The 16,007-nt window shown below is 53.7% G+C and overlaps 8 protein-coding genes across 8 annotated transcripts; 4 read left to right on the top strand and 4 right to left on the bottom strand.

Moving 5' to 3' along the window:
- Positions 1-118: 118 nt before the first annotated feature.
- On the bottom strand, positions 119-2,677 carry HMPREF1541_05000 (uncharacterized protein; the record flags this gene model as incomplete). The annotated part of the gene is made up of 8 exons (XM_008719341.1): positions 119-309; positions 374-1,304; positions 1,352-1,570; positions 1,640-1,824; positions 1,942-1,969; positions 2,016-2,310; positions 2,358-2,511; positions 2,566-2,677. The coding sequence occupies 8 exons, from the start codon at positions 2,675-2,677 to the stop codon at positions 119-121; spliced, it is 2,115 nt and encodes a 704-aa protein (XP_008717563.1).
- Positions 2,678-3,597: 920 nt separating this feature from the next.
- HMPREF1541_04999 (uncharacterized protein) lies at positions 3,598-4,255 on the bottom strand (the record flags this gene model as incomplete). Its single annotated transcript, XM_008719340.1, has 2 exons — positions 3,598-3,873; positions 3,926-4,255. 2 exons carry the CDS (start codon positions 4,253-4,255, stop codon positions 3,598-3,600), a joined length of 606 nt encoding a protein of 201 aa, XP_008717562.1.
- A 1,003-nt stretch (positions 4,256-5,258) lies between these two features.
- Positions 5,259-7,055, top strand: HMPREF1541_04998 (uncharacterized protein; the record flags this gene model as incomplete). The annotated part of the gene is made up of 1 exon (XM_008719339.1): positions 5,259-7,055. One exon carries the CDS (start codon positions 5,259-5,261, stop codon positions 7,053-7,055), a length of 1,797 nt encoding a protein of 598 aa, XP_008717561.1.
- A 305-nt stretch (positions 7,056-7,360) lies between these two features.
- Positions 7,361-8,660, top strand: HMPREF1541_04997 (uncharacterized protein; the record flags this gene model as incomplete). The annotated part of the gene is made up of 2 exons (XM_008719338.1): positions 7,361-7,634; positions 7,684-8,660. 2 exons carry the CDS (start codon positions 7,361-7,363, stop codon positions 8,658-8,660), a joined length of 1,251 nt encoding a protein of 416 aa, XP_008717560.1.
- Positions 8,661-9,796: 1,136 nt separating this feature from the next.
- Positions 9,797-10,834, bottom strand: HMPREF1541_04996 (uncharacterized protein; the record flags this gene model as incomplete). The annotated part of the gene is made up of 1 exon (XM_008719337.1): positions 9,797-10,834. The coding sequence occupies one exon, from the start codon at positions 10,832-10,834 to the stop codon at positions 9,797-9,799; it is 1,038 nt and encodes a 345-aa protein (XP_008717559.1).
- Positions 10,835-12,440: 1,606 nt separating this feature from the next.
- On the bottom strand, positions 12,441-13,242 carry HMPREF1541_04995 (uncharacterized protein; the record flags this gene model as incomplete). Its single annotated transcript, XM_008719336.1, has 5 exons — positions 12,441-12,584; positions 12,635-12,757; positions 12,817-12,882; positions 13,044-13,158; positions 13,208-13,242. The coding sequence occupies 5 exons, from the start codon at positions 13,240-13,242 to the stop codon at positions 12,441-12,443; spliced, it is 483 nt and encodes a 160-aa protein (XP_008717558.1).
- Positions 13,243-13,521: 279 nt separating this feature from the next.
- HMPREF1541_04994 (uncharacterized protein) lies at positions 13,522-14,031 on the top strand (the record flags this gene model as incomplete). The annotated part of the gene is made up of 3 exons (XM_008719335.1): positions 13,522-13,613; positions 13,740-13,895; positions 13,947-14,031. 3 exons carry the CDS (start codon positions 13,522-13,524, stop codon positions 14,029-14,031), a joined length of 333 nt encoding a protein of 110 aa, XP_008717557.1.
- A 1,339-nt stretch (positions 14,032-15,370) lies between these two features.
- On the top strand, positions 15,371-15,601 carry HMPREF1541_04993 (uncharacterized protein; the record flags this gene model as incomplete). Its single annotated transcript, XM_008719334.1, has 1 exon — positions 15,371-15,601. One exon carries the CDS (start codon positions 15,371-15,373, stop codon positions 15,599-15,601), a length of 231 nt encoding a protein of 76 aa, XP_008717556.1.
- Between the last annotated feature and the right edge of the window lie 406 nt (positions 15,602-16,007).

Below are 16,007 nucleotides of genomic sequence, written 5' to 3'. Positions count from 1 at the left end.
AAAATACTCAGACGAATCAGCCATGATGTTCTGCCCAAGACGAGCCCGCATGGTAGGTTGCTGAAGACGAAAAGGCGAGTGGAAAGCATTGGGAAAGTCTTTCGTGCTGTCCTGACATCTACGACTTTGACGCCGAGTCTCCTTTCAAGTACTCTATCATGGCATCGATATCTCGCAATCTCTCGGGCGGCTTCTCAGCCAGCTTGCTCGATTCCTGCTTGATCTTCTCGATGTTTGCGTGTGTGCCGACCGTCCCCGCGGTGTCGTCATTGATGTATTCTTTGAAGACTGTCTTGCGGTGCGCGTACTCTGCAGCGCGTCAGTAAATGGCCACAGGGAGATATCAAGGCTGGCAGAGCAACGCAAAGCTTACCGTGCAATTTTTTCTGCCGAAGCTCCGCAGAACCTAGTTGTTCCAAGGCGAGCCGGACCAAATATTTCGTGCCCAGGTAGACATGCTCAGCCATGAATATGGTGATTGGCAGTGTCCACCATGTCTTTGGATCGTTGAGCTTCTCGGTGTCATGGAAGAGATGTACTATAGCCGCCGTGACAATGCTGCCGAGCCAGGTGAGGAAGTTTAGCGAGTCGATCCACGCGCCAATGCCATCGGTGCGGACTGGATCTGGTCGCTGATGGTCAATGGAAATCTTCAGCAGGTCTGAACGCAGCTCAACCCAGTTGTTGATCAGGAAACCGATCGGCACCAATGGCCAGACGGGGCTGAACAGGGCCAGATACCCGAATTGTGTGACCATCTGCTGGATGTCTTCGTGGACGGAGTACGGCTCGCGCTGAGACTCATCCCGGACCTGCCGTAGAAGCTTTACCTCTGCAGCACTCTCGTAAGCGCCGGTGGAGCGGCTGTAATTGAAGCCGCGATTGGTGCCCCTCCAGTTGCTGTACCACGTCTGTGCTCGGAGCTTGATCAGAGGAAGAATGAGCTCTTCACCAAATCCCGAGATCTGCTCTGTGACAGTCAAAGCGATAACCTCGCTTTGTAGCCGTGACGTGTCGACGTGGATGTCAGGTGCGAGTAGCTTCTCCCAGCCCGGAGATGAGCTGAAGTACACCCGAGCCCAGTTTATGATTCCGTCGCCGAAGGGAATGTAAACGAAGGCGCTGAGAAGGACAGGTAGATAGGACGTGATGAATGTGAGGATAAAGACCTTCTGGGTCTGCGACATCTCGTGGCGGTCCTGTGTCCGCCAGTTCTCGTATTCTGTCAGTTGCGTGGCAAGACCTTCGAGGAAATCGCGAATATAGGGCAGGCACAGAGCTAGGATAACGGTGGGCATGTATTCCTGAGCGCCGTCAGCATGAGACCGGTCAGCTTGGGACTAGGACCCACCAGCCAGGCCTTGTATTTGCCATCGTAGATGTGTGAAATGAAGACTTCAATGCCGAAGACGCCTGTCGTTACAGTTCCAAGCACTGCTAGTGCAGCGAGGGCAAAGGGGATACTGATCAGCTGGCGGGCAACCTGCTTCCGCTTAGGAAAGTACTGTTGCTTCTCTCCAGTGATCGGGTCTTGAATTTCTTTTTCGTAAACGTATTCACGTCGGTTGACCTTGAGAATCTCTGGTCAGCGATTGACACGTCCGGGTTGCAGGTGCTTCGTTATGTAAATGACACTTACCTTCAAGCTGCCCACGCCCTGGACGTTCCAGCGTAAGCTCAAGGAGATTTCTTCCATTCTCCAATATTCTAGGAAAACAACACACCATATCACGGTCGAGATGGCGTATAGAAGTGAAACACGATGTAGGAAGAAATAAGCCAGGATGCCCGAGATCGAGGGAAATACGAGGGCGATGATGTAGCCTAGAAGGTGAGCTCTGGTCAGCAACTGTGTTCGCCATGGTCGACTCGATAAGATTGGGACGTGGCTTGGGAAGGACGGTCTTTGACGACTTTCTTCCGGTGCTGATTCTGACTTACTTTGCAGGAAACAGAAGTAGAATGCAACCTTCGAGCCGTCAGTCAGATTGCCATTTACCAGACACTATACTCACTTTCTCGCCATAGACTGCACGGATTTCGTCCAAATCACTTCGATTCAGGGTCGCTTGCCGGCTGAATTTGGACAGTAAAGCCCTGTTACGGGCTCTATTGTGAACAGGGAAGACGGATCTCACTTGCTTCCACTGCCGGTATCCGGGCATGATGCCGGCGCCACCGAGTTCCTTCTTCCAGGTGACCAGGTGAAACATGCTCCGGAGGTTTTCTGTTTCGGTCTCCCCGTCGACGACGGTATCGTAGGAGCCTTTGGGCCGCGCATCGATGATTCCGTATAGCCAGTCCTTGATCCTGATACGGTCAATCGTTGGGAAAGGACTCTCACGACGGCTTTGTACCTTGATCGATGGACCGCATTACCAAGCAAGTCCCTTGGAGCCTTCAAAATGATGAGAAGGGAGCATTCAGGTCCCACACGGACGGCAGACTGCAGGCCGGCTTTCGTGCAGTCCTGAATCAGTCGCTCGACTTCATCCTTGGCTTTCTTCGTATCTTTCTTTGGTCAGACTGAAGAGAATGGCGAGAGACGGTTTCAAGATTCCTCACCAATGTCACTCAGGTCGTAATGGACAACATAGACGTCGTCATTTTGGCCCGTCGCCTCGTCCAACGAGAGGACCAGCTGGGAGTTATCGTTGCCGACGGTCTTCTCGGTCATGTCCTGAAGGACTATCCAATCGTTGTCCAAAGCCTCTGCGAGAAGACTGCGAGCACAGGGTGAGGGGGCCACAACGATGAGCACGAAGAGGATGTGAACAAGAAGAGGGGAACGAACGAAATGAGCGGGTATCTGCGTGATGCAGAAACAAGCGGGGACATGCAGCAACGAGGCTGACACGAAGTCTTGAAGCTGCAGATATGAATGCCTCAACAGTTCTGCTGGACCCAGTGACGCGTCATGTCGGATCCCGGAGCTGCACTTGGCGAAGCATGGCGTCCGTAGGGCCCTGCGCAAGACTCCACGAGACCAATACCGTGTCTTAGCATAGGCGGCAGGGTCATGTCAAGAGAGTGAGGCTGGATGCTGAACAATAAGAAGTGTTATATCTGCCGGATGTTGGAGAGGAGATGCGAACCGTATCGCGGTCAAGGACGGTCATAACGGCCTTGTGCCCATGGCCTAAGGCAGGCGCTTACTAGTACACGGGCTCCCGCCGAGAATACCTTGAAAAGTGGACTTGTCACTCTAGCTAGACCATAGAACAATTTCTGCATCGACGTATGGTGTAGAATCTCAAGTGTTGATGTGTAGGATGGCGGGAATGGGGGCGTTAAGCTCCCCACGACTTCGGAACTCGGCTTGCTATCAATAGCACATCCCTACTAGGGTTTGTGACACAGACCGATCTAAACCGGTCTCGATGGACTTTTCGCAGCTCTGACAAAACACTCGAATACATGCATACAGGTTGGCAATCGAAGCACAACAATGGTCCGGGCGTTGCTCTGCAGCTTCATTGGGCAGCAGTCTCGCTATAGCATTTCTCGACTCAACTTTCGTGAGCGTCTACACGACCAAAGTCACCAGTGGACAGCCTGCAAACCACACTCCCGGTGGCCTGTCTCTCGATGCTTTGACTAAGATCCAGATGCTTCCGGTGCCTCAGTGACGCGTGATTGCTTCTCAACGAACTCCAGTTCCTCAGGCGTGCTCTCCCTCCCGAGTATCTTGTTCCTGGTAGGAAACCGACCAAATCTCTCGATTGCCTCTAGATGACTCTTCGACGCTTTTATAGACCCAGACAGAAACTTCCAATCTTCGCTGCCGGGCTCGCTCTGCATCCTGCGTTTCTCTAAAAATGCTAAGCACGCTATCTGGGCCAGCAAGCTTTCGTTGTGCATCAGTGGTAAGTACTGCTTGGGCGTTAATGTACATCAAGGCTCGCTCACTCGGGCTCTCACTTACGAAAGTGACAGCCTGGGCCATGGGCACTTCCCCATCCCACCCTTTGGCAATGGCTCGAATGGCAATGTCCAGCGCCTTTGGATCCGCGCTGAAGGCATTAGGTGTATCACGATGAATGTTGCGCGAGAATTGATCGAGCAGGATGATAATGGCCAGACTGCCGTTCCTATCCGACGTCCACTGGTCCAAATTGCCGTCACGCGCATCCTGGACCAGGCCACCAAATTGTGTCGCGCACGCGCTGTCGAAGCCTTCAGGGGGCATAAACCATTCAACAGGCGGCCGTGAGTACCAAAAGTCGTGTATTCGAGCAATGTCAGGGTTTTCCATTGTCGCCTGTAGGGTGCTGTTTGTTGCGAAGCGTATCGAGCTCGGGAAGAACGACTGCAAGGACAGAAGCTGCCAGCTGGTGTTAGTAGCGGCAAGCCGCGAAAGTCTGTATGGCCGTACCCTGCTCAGTGCTTGGCGTGGTCCCAGCATTTACACAACTGCGCGGGTGAGATGCGGCTTCAAGGGAGGAGGCCAGAAATGTTCTAGGTTGTATAAGAGTAATGCTTCGGGCCAGATTTGCCGATGGGATCGCATTTCCATTGAACCAATCCTTGACAATTGCTCAAATGAGCCCCTCTTTAGTCAGCAGGAGCCCCTGGACCTTGTGGGCTTTTCCGCTTGCGCATCCTGCCCTGAGAGCATCATCGCTTTCGGACGACGTTTTGAAAGCGCTGAAATAGCCAGATGCCTTTCAGGACGCCTCACCACCTCTTGACCTGCGCGCGATCGATTTCTGGAGCGGCATGACATGCATGGCTCCTGTCCAGGGATCCGTCTTCGCTTCGAGCGGCTTTGGCGGCCGTCAGGAAGCCTTTGCATTCGGCCTCTGACCCGCTATCCAGTGCCATAGGCTCCGTCCAGCTCCCAAAAACAAAATTCGCCCAGACCTCTGCTCAATATGCAGGAACCTGTACCCTCCCCACGTGTTACCGAAGCCCTTCGGCGACGCCCGAGCTTGTGGAGGACCAGACGATAGCGAGGTTGCAGACCAAGCCCGCCGCCTCCTTGGCGGTTCGCCTCCGGGGCAAGTGCCTGCCTTTTTGCTGTTAGTGCCTCACCCAGCTGGCCGAGCAGAAGCCCTCATAGGTGCTTCAGCCGTCCTTCCAAGCTTTTCTAGGTGCTTATGCGGTGATCTGCTCTGCAAGGTCTCGCGCGCGACCAAGGGATTTCGAGGTCCGGGGGATAAGCCATTTTTGGCTGAGGCAGATAAAACCAGGAAGCTGCCTGTGTTGCGAAGAAGGGCTTTGCTTTCTTCCACGCACAACAAATCTTCAGCGACACTATGGGCTTCTCCAAGACTTTGACCTTGGCCGCCGGGCTCGCCATGACGGCTAGTCTGGCCGTGGGCGAAGATGTCCTAGTGAGTAAGCGCGCTCTTGAGAAAAGACAACTCAATAGCGAGGGCCTGTACAATATGTCCTTCTTCCATGTCAACGATGTTCACTCCCATCTGGACGAGTTTCGTTCTTCCGGCACTGACTGCGAAGACCCGTCAAGCGGTTGTTACGGAGGCTATGCTCGAATCAAGACTATCGTCGATGAGCGGAGACCGACCGTTGGTGATAGTCTCTTCCTAAATGCTGGCGATGAATTTCAGGGCACGCTATACTATACCTACTGGGGAGGTTTCGCAATTGGCGAAGTTCTCGAGCAGCTGGGCTTCGATGGCATGACCCTTGGCAACCACGAATTCGACGGCGGTGACGATGAGTTGGGTGCCTTCCTGGAGAATCTCACCTTTCCCATCATCAGCGCAAACATCCAGTCCGATCACCCCGTCCTCAACGAAACCCTTCAGCCTTACCACATCTACGAGGAGTACGATCTTGCCGTCATTGGTGTTACCACCCCAGACACCCCAGGTATCTCGAGTCCTGGCGAGGGCACTGTCTTTGGCGACGTCGTTGAGGCCGTACAGCGTGCGATCGACGAGATCCGCAGCACTACCAACATCACTCGAATTGCAGCCTTGACCCATATTGGCTATGAGGAAGACCAGAGGCTGGCAGAGGAAACCACAGGTCTATACTTGATCATGGGTGGTCACAGTCACACTCCACTCGGAGACTTCGAGGACGCCGAGGGTCCTTATCCCACAATTGTCGAAAACATGGATGGCGATGAGGTTTTCATTGTCACAGCCTACCGATGGGGCGAGTATCTGGGCTACATTGATGTTCTGTACGATGATGAGGGCAAGATCCTCGAGTATCATGGTGGTCCAGTCCATGTCACCAACACCACCGAGCAGGATTCCGATCTCCAAGCCCAAATCGAGGAGCTCGCCGAGCCCTTCGAAGCCTTTGCTGCCGAAGTCCTTGGTGTCTCTAGCGTCGAACTTGACCAGACGACCTGCCAAGAGCAGGAGTGTCTACTTGGTAATTTCATGGCCGATGCCATGCTCGTGTACCGTCAGAACCAGTCTGATGAGGCGGACTTCGCCCTCATCAACGCTGGCGGTATTCGTGCTACTATCGATGAAGGTGATATTACTCGTGGGGAGGTCCTGACCTCATTCCCTTTCGGCAACTCGATCGTCGAGATTACGCTAAGTGGCGAGGAGGTCTGGAACGTGCTCGAGGGCATAGTCTCAGGCGTCAACCAGGAGAACGATGATGAGGTCACAAGCTTTTTTCAGGTCAGCCGCGGCATCGTTGTTACTTATAACCCTGAGGGCGAGAGCGGCTCAAGGCTAGTAAGTGTTGAAATTGGGGGAGAGCTGCTCGACTCAGAGGAAGAGTACACCATTGTGACTCTCGACTTCCTTGCTGGTGGAGGCGACAATTTCTTCCAGCCTACAACTGACTTCGTCTCACTTGATACACAAGACGAAGTGCTTGTGATGTACATCGAGTCTCAGAGCCCTGTCAGTATTGAGCTGGAAGGTCGTATCGTGGAGAGCGATGCAGAGCCTGGCTCCCCGTCGGGCGGGAACGGTACCAGCAACTCTGGAAGCGAGGAGGCTGAGCAAGGAGCCGATGGTCAGGAAGACGGTCAGGAAGACGCTGCACCACGCCTTACCAGCATGAGTGCTGGCCTGGTTGCTCTCGTGGTTGCCGTGGCTCTGACAGCGTTCTAAGATCGTATAGACTGCGATAGTAACTTTCCCGATGATCATACTTTCCAAATTGAGGATACATATCAACACATGACACAATGCCACGATGAGAGAGCCATGTGATCCCCCTGCGATGAGTGATAAAACCATCGGCTCCAGGACTCTGGTGACTGAAAGGTTGCCTTGTTTCTCCTTGGCATGTCAAATTGTCAGCCTCGCGCAGTCGTGCAGCCTGATTCCCCCGCAGCAGTTAGTTCCGCAATCCTGAAGATGCGGTAACAGGCAATTCTAGTACTTTCTCATACGCGTTCAGTTGATCTGATACTATGGAGCAGACTTCAGAGAACCCGCTGCTTTCAGTCAAGCCTTCAGACTCAGGCACCTCTGTGTCTCTTCATCCTCTTGTGCTCCTTACAGCGTCGGATCAGATTACCCGACACCGCGTCCGCGGCGAGTCGCAGCCTATAATTGGCATTCTGCTCGGCCAACAGAAAGGCCGTGAGATCACTGCAGAACACGCTTTCGCTGCTGCACTCGACAAAGATGAGTCCGGCAGGTACAGTTTCAAGCAACCATGGCTCGATCAGAGAACCCAGCAATGTAAGCTCTCCCAATCCCCTGTCCTGCGTCCTGACTGACCGTTCCGCAGATCGCGACGTCCACAAGGCTCCTGCTCTTGATGTCGTAGGCTGGTTCACTCTTGTCCCGACCTCTGGCCCGCTACCTGAGCTTGTCCAATTCCAGCGTTATATCACCAGCCTCAACGAGACCAATGTCCTATTAGCAATCCACCCAACCGCATTCGAGCGCTCCGAGTCAGCCGACCAGAAGCTTCCCGTCACAATCTACGAGAGCGTCCTCGAGTCAGATGGTGCAAAAGATGAAGGCTCCATGCAAATTGACGGTGAGGAAAGCTCCGACCTCAAGTTCCGACCCGTCCCGTACACAATCGAAACCGATGAGACCGAGATGATCGCCATCAACTTTGTTTCCAAGGGTGCCGGTAGTGCAGCTGCGGTCGCTGACTCCGCGGCGAGCGCTACAGCCGTTGCTCAACCTCCCCCCGAGGACCGTAAGGGGAAGAAGCGTGCCTCTCCAGAAGCCAGCGAAACCAAACTCCACACTCCTACCGATCTCGAAGTCCTTTCCTCGGAGGAGCAAGATCAGATCGCCAGTCTCACCACCCGTCTCAATTCCATAAGGATGCTTGAATCGCGCATAGCCCAGATCAAGACCTTTGTCTCCGCGCTGCCCCCCTCTTACCTCTCCGACTCCTCCCTACCAATTACCGGCGAATCTCCAGACCCGGAGCTCCTGCCACATCTCCGCAGCATTCAAGCTCTTCTCACCCGGCTCTCGCTGCTTACACCACCCGAGTCCGCCGATGGTACCGAAAACGAGCTTGAAGCCGCCGCCAAAGCGCAGAAGAATGACGTTTCATTGACGCAGCTCCTGAGCACGCTGAGCAAGGATGTGCAGGGCCTACAGGAATTGGGCAAGACGTTCGCAGGCGTCGAGCAGACGCGATCGAGCAAGCGTAAGGCGGGCGGTGGACCGTTCGACGTGGGTAATCTGCCGGACTTCGGCGGGTACCAGGGTCCTGGGGGTCGAAGCCTGCTTGTGTAGGAGGGGCTGTGCCTACCGGGTGGCGTCACCCAGGCAATTTGACCGGCACGATGTGCTCGAACATGGAGCGCGGGTGCTGTTTCTCGAGGACTGCGCACGAATGGAACGGAATGAAATGAAGACATGATACCCCCTAGAGGAAACCCCGACCGGATGAAATCATGGTACGGCATGCAAAGCGTGCAAGAAAGTGGCATAGCGACGGCGTTACTAGAGAGAGCATGGGACACACCTGGACGGACAGTCAGGTAGACAGCCCAGCCAGACAGAGCTTCAATGGCGAGTGCTTCGACCGTCGGCTGGTCAAGCAACTCGGCGCCCCTGTTCGGCTGACCTGCTGAAATGCAATTAGATAAAATAAAGCTTCAAGAGCCAGAACAAACATCTGCCATGCCCCACCGATTTGCTCAGTACCTCCGTCTCCTTCAATCTCATCATTTTGTTGAACGCGACTCTCACGAACGGCTGCGCCCGCTGACATTGTCTTTGACAAGAGCGGTGCGCGATGTGCAGACAGAGCTGTGTGAAGCGGTGAGGGGACAACACTCGATGGCTATTACACTACTTCACCCCAAAAATCGCGAAAGAATGAAGGTGGAAAGGGGGTGTAGTATTGATCAATTCATGGAAAGCCCATTTGCTCCGGCGGCTAGCCAGCGCAGCCAGCTTGCCCCCCAGCCTGAGACCCCGTCACTTGGCCCGTCGCCGTTACATTCGTGGCTCATATTCCCCCTTCATCCCCCCTCCCCTGCACCAGTTCATTGTAGGATATATACAGATTGTCGAAGTGAAGGTATATTTGCAAAATATGCAGAGCAATGTCAGTTAGGAAAAGTATTGTAGGGTATCGTGCGACGACCTTGTGAGACACGCTAATGGAAAGCTCCCTGTGCGATGGTCTGATATCCTGGTCCGCAATGAGAATCGCCCCCAATATATACGAGTCTCCTGATAGTCCGGTCCAAAGTGGTTATAGATTAGACCGCCGAGCAGGTTTTGAGATGTCCGAATAATGCTATCGTAAGAGTCGTGAACGCCGTGCAAACGCCATCGCTGAGATTGTAAAAAGAGTGATTCACCGCCATGATTCCGCCGACGAAAGGAGAAGTTTGGTAAGAGACGAGTTGGAAATATGACTATGAGACAGTTATGCCTCTCGTCGAGATCTCTGGCCGCTCTTTGCGGCCAAAGATCTTAAGCTTACTTGCAAGCTTTTTTTTGCTGTCAGCTCCCACGGCTGGGCTCACAGGTGCGCTCTTGACATGTTTGACGGGGGTTGAGATTCGGCCGTCTGAGCCAGTCAGCGGCTCGCAGTCTTCTTCGTCATCGCCGTGAATTGTGCTCTTCTTCCGGCTGATGGTCTTGAACATACGTGATAGTGAGGCAGACTTCTGTGGATCATCCCCAGAAGCCTCTTTGGGCAAAGGTGGGAGCTTCTTATTGAGCTCGGCCTGAGAGTAACGATTGGAGCGTGGGAATTCTGTCGAACGAGCAGGATTTGGTTGACTGCTAGTTGAGCCACGCGGTGATTCTGTGGCGAAGCGCAGAGCACGTTCTGTGCCTACCGGGGCAGAGGCCGACGATTTCCGCGCGTCTAATACCTTGCGTGGATCGACTGGTTGCAATGCCTTGGATGGTGGAGGATGCGAATGAGCTTTTGCCCGCTGGTAAGCTTGTTGCCATGAGTCGAAGCGCAGGTTGCTAGCAGTGATACCTTTTGAGCTTGATGAAGCTTTGTTGTTGTTGTCGGAGTTGCGCTTCACAGTTTCGCCGGGAGTGATGCCAGCACTGGTCAGGGGAGTTGAATAGTCGGTGGCTGTGCCGACAGTGTCCCTCTTAGAAGCTTCTGACGGCGTCCGAGTCTCTGCATACTGTGGCTGCGGTGGCTTTACATCCTCTCGCGCAGCAGTTTTGTATTTTCGAGGGGCCTGAGGCTGAGGCTGTCGCGGAGGTGCCGGATCTGGTTCGTCAGAATGCGGAACATGGGCGAGAGCCAGTGCGCATAGTCTCTTCAGTTCGCCTTCTTCCTGCTCGGTAAATTGAGCGCGTTCTATCAGTGGGCTGTCGGGAATAAAGTGCGGGTCGTCTGGTTCTCCGAGGTACTTCTTGTGTATTTTGGGGGTGGTGTCGAGGGCCAGGCCCGTTTTATTCTTGATAATGGCGATCATGGTCATAGCGGTGGTTCCGACGACGCAATTGTATTTTGGATGGAGGTCGAGGTGACGATGACAGTGCTCGAGGTTGGCGATGAGATCGACACAGAAGGGCGGGTTGCAGTCAGCACTCAATGCGTTCCTGCCTCCCAGAAAAGTGGCGCAAAACACTGGATTGACGCTATTAAACAGGGAATGAGAAAGTACATGCAAGGAGAAGTTGGCGGAGCCAAAGCAGCATCTACTGCGGTCGCGAAAAGGGTCGCACAGATAGTGACCAGCAGGTACAGATATCAGGGAACAAGAGCGAACAGGAGTTCCTTGGGAGAAATGATTAGCTGAGGCTGTCACCTTTTGCGGACTGGTTGTACAGGTTGGTGTAGTCAGAGCGGCGTTTCAGCTTCAGGCTTACAATGGCAGGCGCGAGGTGTGAGTGGACCACGAGGAGTGCCACGGCAAAGGCCTCCGCAGAAAATACGGACAGCAGACTGATAGGATAGGTCAGCGCACGATATAGGAATAGCCGTGGCGTGCCTAAAGGTCGAGAGGGTAAGGTCCGGCTGGTTTCCCAAACCAGGGTGTTCTCCAGAGCCCACAAGAAACGAGAAACCGCGGGACATCGTGCAAAGGACAACAAGGGAGGTACCGAGAAGCCGTGCCTTTGCCGGGCTAAGAAGAAGCCAGTGAAAAGGGCTGATTGGTGGTGGAAATTGCAGAGAAATTGGAAGGGGTGGCGGCCATTTCGCTGTCGAAGTCGGTTGCGCAAGGAATGCACTCGCTTCCGGGACCCTCGGGCGTGATAAGCACAAGCTCCAGGGCGCAAATCCCTGCCTTCTTCAGCTAACCCGTCAGCCTTGCATCTATTCATATCTAGACGACAGCCAGGGTAAGCGGTCGAAATGTTCTCTACATTTGAAGCGATTCGAAAACAGTCTGATTGGTATCCCACTGAGACGAACCCTCAAGTTATGAAGCCAGATTGAGGGCCTTGGCGCTTCCAGAGTTGGTGCTTGAGATCAGCCACAACCGATGACTCCCAGCATCTGGCTGCACTATTTTTCTTAGAGGCTGCTGAGTTGCGTTGGCGCACCCGAGTTTACTCGGTGGACTGTTGCTTGTACTCAAGTACTGCCTGCACGATCTCCTCGCATGCCTACCTTAATGGCGACTCAGTGGTGTTCCAGACACATGAGTGGTTCTGGCTTTAGCCCAAATGATATGCCAGCCGTCGCCATGGGCCAGCGAATGGGATGGGTGGATTCACGATCTGCTGCAGGTGCTCCGTATTATCTCCATTATGCCCACGCGTTCTATACCGTACGTGGGTTGTGTCTGTTCACAGACTATCATTGTTGCGCGGATGATACCCCAATGCTCTGTCTCGGGACGGGTCGAATATCTGGGTTCAATAACCATCGTTCTGACGGAGCCAGCACCGACCCTATGATGGTCTCTCCGAATTGCATCCGGTGAAGCTAGTGGTGGGTGCAGCGGAATCGAAGAAGTTCTTCTATCGCGGCATCATGGCCACTCACTGTCATCGTGCAACTATGCTTTCCCTGGCTAGTATCGACATTCCGAGACGTCTGGATTTGCCATGTCTTGCGTGGCCTGTTCCTGCCCAGGCTCACGCCCTTCTGATCGCCCAGCTGATGTCTTTGATACTAACTTCGTCGCCGGCTTTTTCGTCGTAATCGAACCATTCACCTTCACTCAGGTCTATTCCCGTGAAAAGCGTACCCGATTCCACGCCTTTAGCTTCCCACTCTCCCTGGATATGATCAGCGTCCTTTCCGTGCTTACACATGCGCGGGTTCATACATCCGGCTTGAATTCGGTGAACTCGAGGCCCCTGCAGTCAATATCGATCAGATTCTTGGCTTTAGGTGGCTCTGTCTGTTCGTAGGTCGCAGGCGCTGATTTGATAGTGGCACTTGATTCGCGCTGTCCGCAACTGATCAGCTGCCTCGTCTTACGACCTCGCTAGTAGTCATGACCCATACCTTGCAATTCTTGCACTTCCAGACGAAATTGGCTTCCCCTCGCGAGCCCGATTGCTCACTCATCTCCTGTCCCCCAATGTCAGGCTTCCGCAATCATAAATGTGGTACAAACCATAAGAAGTCAATAATGATGGGTACGTAATGGACCGGCTTCTCGTCCGACGAAGAGGTGGTGCGGAAACGACATGACAGCCTCAAAGGCCTGGCTGGGAGACTTTCGGACCTACATGGCGGTTCACACCAACCCAATTCGCATGGGTCTCACGACATGACGTGCATTGGACTTTGAACGTATACCAGTATGGGGTTTCCACTGTGTCAGTAGGACGCAAATCAGTGACCCTGGGATGGTCAGCGGAGCTCGCGATATATGCCGAACATGAGTCGTTACCCATTCAACTCTGCGGTCAACTCCAGGGCAAGCATGATCAATGGGTCTTGTTGGAGTGCTGAAACGAAGATGAAGGTAGAGTAGAGGAACGAGTCGATGCATCCGTTCACATCGAGCCCTAAACCCTATTGAGCCTTGCCCGCAACGCCAAGACTAGCATGTTCACTTTTCTGCGGAGCGCAGTTCAATCTGATGGCTTCAAGCTCAGGCTCGCGTTGAGGATCTAATCGCTTGTTGCATGCACAAGGAAACTCTGAACCGGTTTCTCACGATTTATTTCCGACAAGCTTGACATCTACAGGCGGCAAGTCAGCATGAGTGTGCGTCTCCTTCCCGAAACGTGCGAAACACCTGCTAATATAGACCAGTTTGCGCCTGTCAACCCTCGGCCGATGCTGCAGTCGCTGTAAGTTAGCATTCCTTCCGGCCTACGCTGCTTGCGAAATCCGATCGAGTATCCGTCCACCGGACGCACGCAGCGATTGCAAATTAGACCCAGGGTAGGAGCTCATTTCTGACGTATCTGCGGCAGCATCAACGAGGATGTCATAATCCGCCTCAAATGGGGTCAGACCGAATATAAAGGCAGACTGATAAGCGTCGACTCGTATATGAACATTCAGCTATCAGGCACTGAAGAATACATAAACCGCAAACATACCGGTACATTGGGCCAGGTCCTTATTCGGTACGATTGTGTCATCCTTACGCGCCAGGACCGACAGACACTAATGTCAAGCAGGTGTAACAATGTCCTATGGATTTCCGCGGCTAAAGGGGTGGAAATGAACGGAGATGCGTCGGACGTGAAGATGGAGGGTTGAGTGCTACAGCACTCTTTGTGAGCGACCAAAACAACCAACATCGACTCTCCTTCGCGGAACCCACGCGAAAGTCAACGCTCGGCTTGTTCGCGCGGCCATGTCAGCAATGACATATGACGTCCAGCGCAAGAAGGCACGCCGCGTGCTATATTATCGGAAGTCTGCGGAAGAGGCAAATCTGTTGCCAGCATGGCAGTGTTCTGAGGTGTGAGGCTCGCAAAGATATCGACCGATGCCTGAATTGATGTGCGGGCTGCGTAACGGATGGACACTCCGTGTATGAGTGGGCAGATGAGCAAGCACGTTGCGCAAGACAAACACGGCGGTGGTTGGAAGTGACGAAGCAGCCGCGCCGAACAGCACATGTATCGTGCCGATCAGTGAGCATAGCCACACGTGCGACGTTTGTGGCCACAGTCGCCCCTCGCCAGCAATTGCTTCCCACCCAGCTACTCCCCACCTTGAATAACTATTGAATGCCGATTTACCAAATGTACGGCGTTAGTTCTCAGACATGCATTGCTCATAGCGCAATACCGAAACTAGGAAATCTGTAACCCCAGTGCATATTCGGCGGTCGAGACGCGCCGCTAACTAACTCATAGGGTCGTCAATTGTTGCCCAAGCGCCCCACCAGGTAAAAATTGCCTTCCCAGGACCAGGGTGTTCTGGCACATCCCTGGGTTCGGTTGTCCATGCATGGCAACCGTCTTCGTCCATACCCTAGGGGGCAGCACTGCTGACACACTCGAATAGAAATCCCCAGGTCATGTGTATGCCCCGAGGCACACGACCATATTACACCCGAAAAAAGTCCTCCGCGTGCAGAAGTTGCGTTGACACGGCCCTAATAGCGCCATAAGTCTACGCCTGGAGAGGCCTGGCGTAGACGCCACCGGTTCCGCAGATTGGTCGGTCCAGAGCCCGGTCTGGGGCGAGCAAAGTCTGGAGCCGATGTGCACCGCTCTGTGGCCTACCCGCCGATCGCAAGGGCCCTGAAGGACCCTGGTCCCACCTCCAATTCAGACCATTAGACGGCCTGCGAGTCTCGCCTCCAGTGACGAGGCGGCTTGCACGGCACAGCCAAACGGAGGGCGAATCCCTTTCGAAACGAACTCTCTGAGATTGAAGAATAGACACGAGTCGCGTGTCCGCCCTTACGAAGAGCCGAACAGTAAAAATCTTTCCATATATCCCACTGCCTGGGACCGTAACACTCCTTCCTCCCTCCTCAGTTACCTTCACACCTCACTATCGCTCATACCTCGTTCGCTACCACTACAAATATATATAAGCTGCCGTACATTTCGCGCCACATCAAGCCCTTGAACGAATAAACATGTCTGCCTCAAAGTTCACCGAAATCATGGATCCTCAGTTCCACTGTACATCTCCAAATTCGGATGTACGGTTGGAGGACATCCTTGCAGCAACCGAATCCCATAGCCGTGGCCGAACACCCTCAGAGACCAGTAGCAATGCTTCTGGTGAGAGCCGCCAGAATAGTGGCGAGCGTACCGAGAACAAAACGAAGCAGCGTCTATCGCGCCTCTTGTCCATCAAGAAGTAGGCTGGAGCACATTTACTATTACGACCGAGACGCTGCCTACGAATACTCACTGCCTGATACTTTGATCACGACTTATGCTACAGCACACCGCACGCCGAGCCAAACGCCGCGCCACGGGCTCATTACGACAACAGAGATCGAGCTGTTTCTCGAACGAACATCGAGCAAGTCGAGGTTCAGCTCGCGAGATGCACCGCTTTTCCTGCATGCTTCCAAAAAACCATCCACATCCGCGCCTCTTCTTTGGAACTTACGCACCACCCAAGTCCCGAAACATCAAAGCCCCAAACCAACCGTGAACCTTGCCATTATCGAATACGAAGGCTTTGGCAGTTCAACATTCCGCCATCGCAGATCCACCAGTTTGGCACGATAAACGAGCCTCAGTTCACGTCCCGCAAATCTG

This window comes from Cyphellophora europaea (genome assembly GCF_000365145.1).
Source record: "Cyphellophora europaea CBS 101466 unplaced genomic scaffold supercont1.4, whole genome shotgun sequence".
NCBI lineage: Eukaryota > Fungi > Ascomycota > Eurotiomycetes > Chaetothyriales > Cyphellophoraceae > Cyphellophora > Cyphellophora europaea.
Note: the sequence above shows the minus strand (reverse complement) of the source record. Positions and strands in the feature narration are given on the sequence as shown.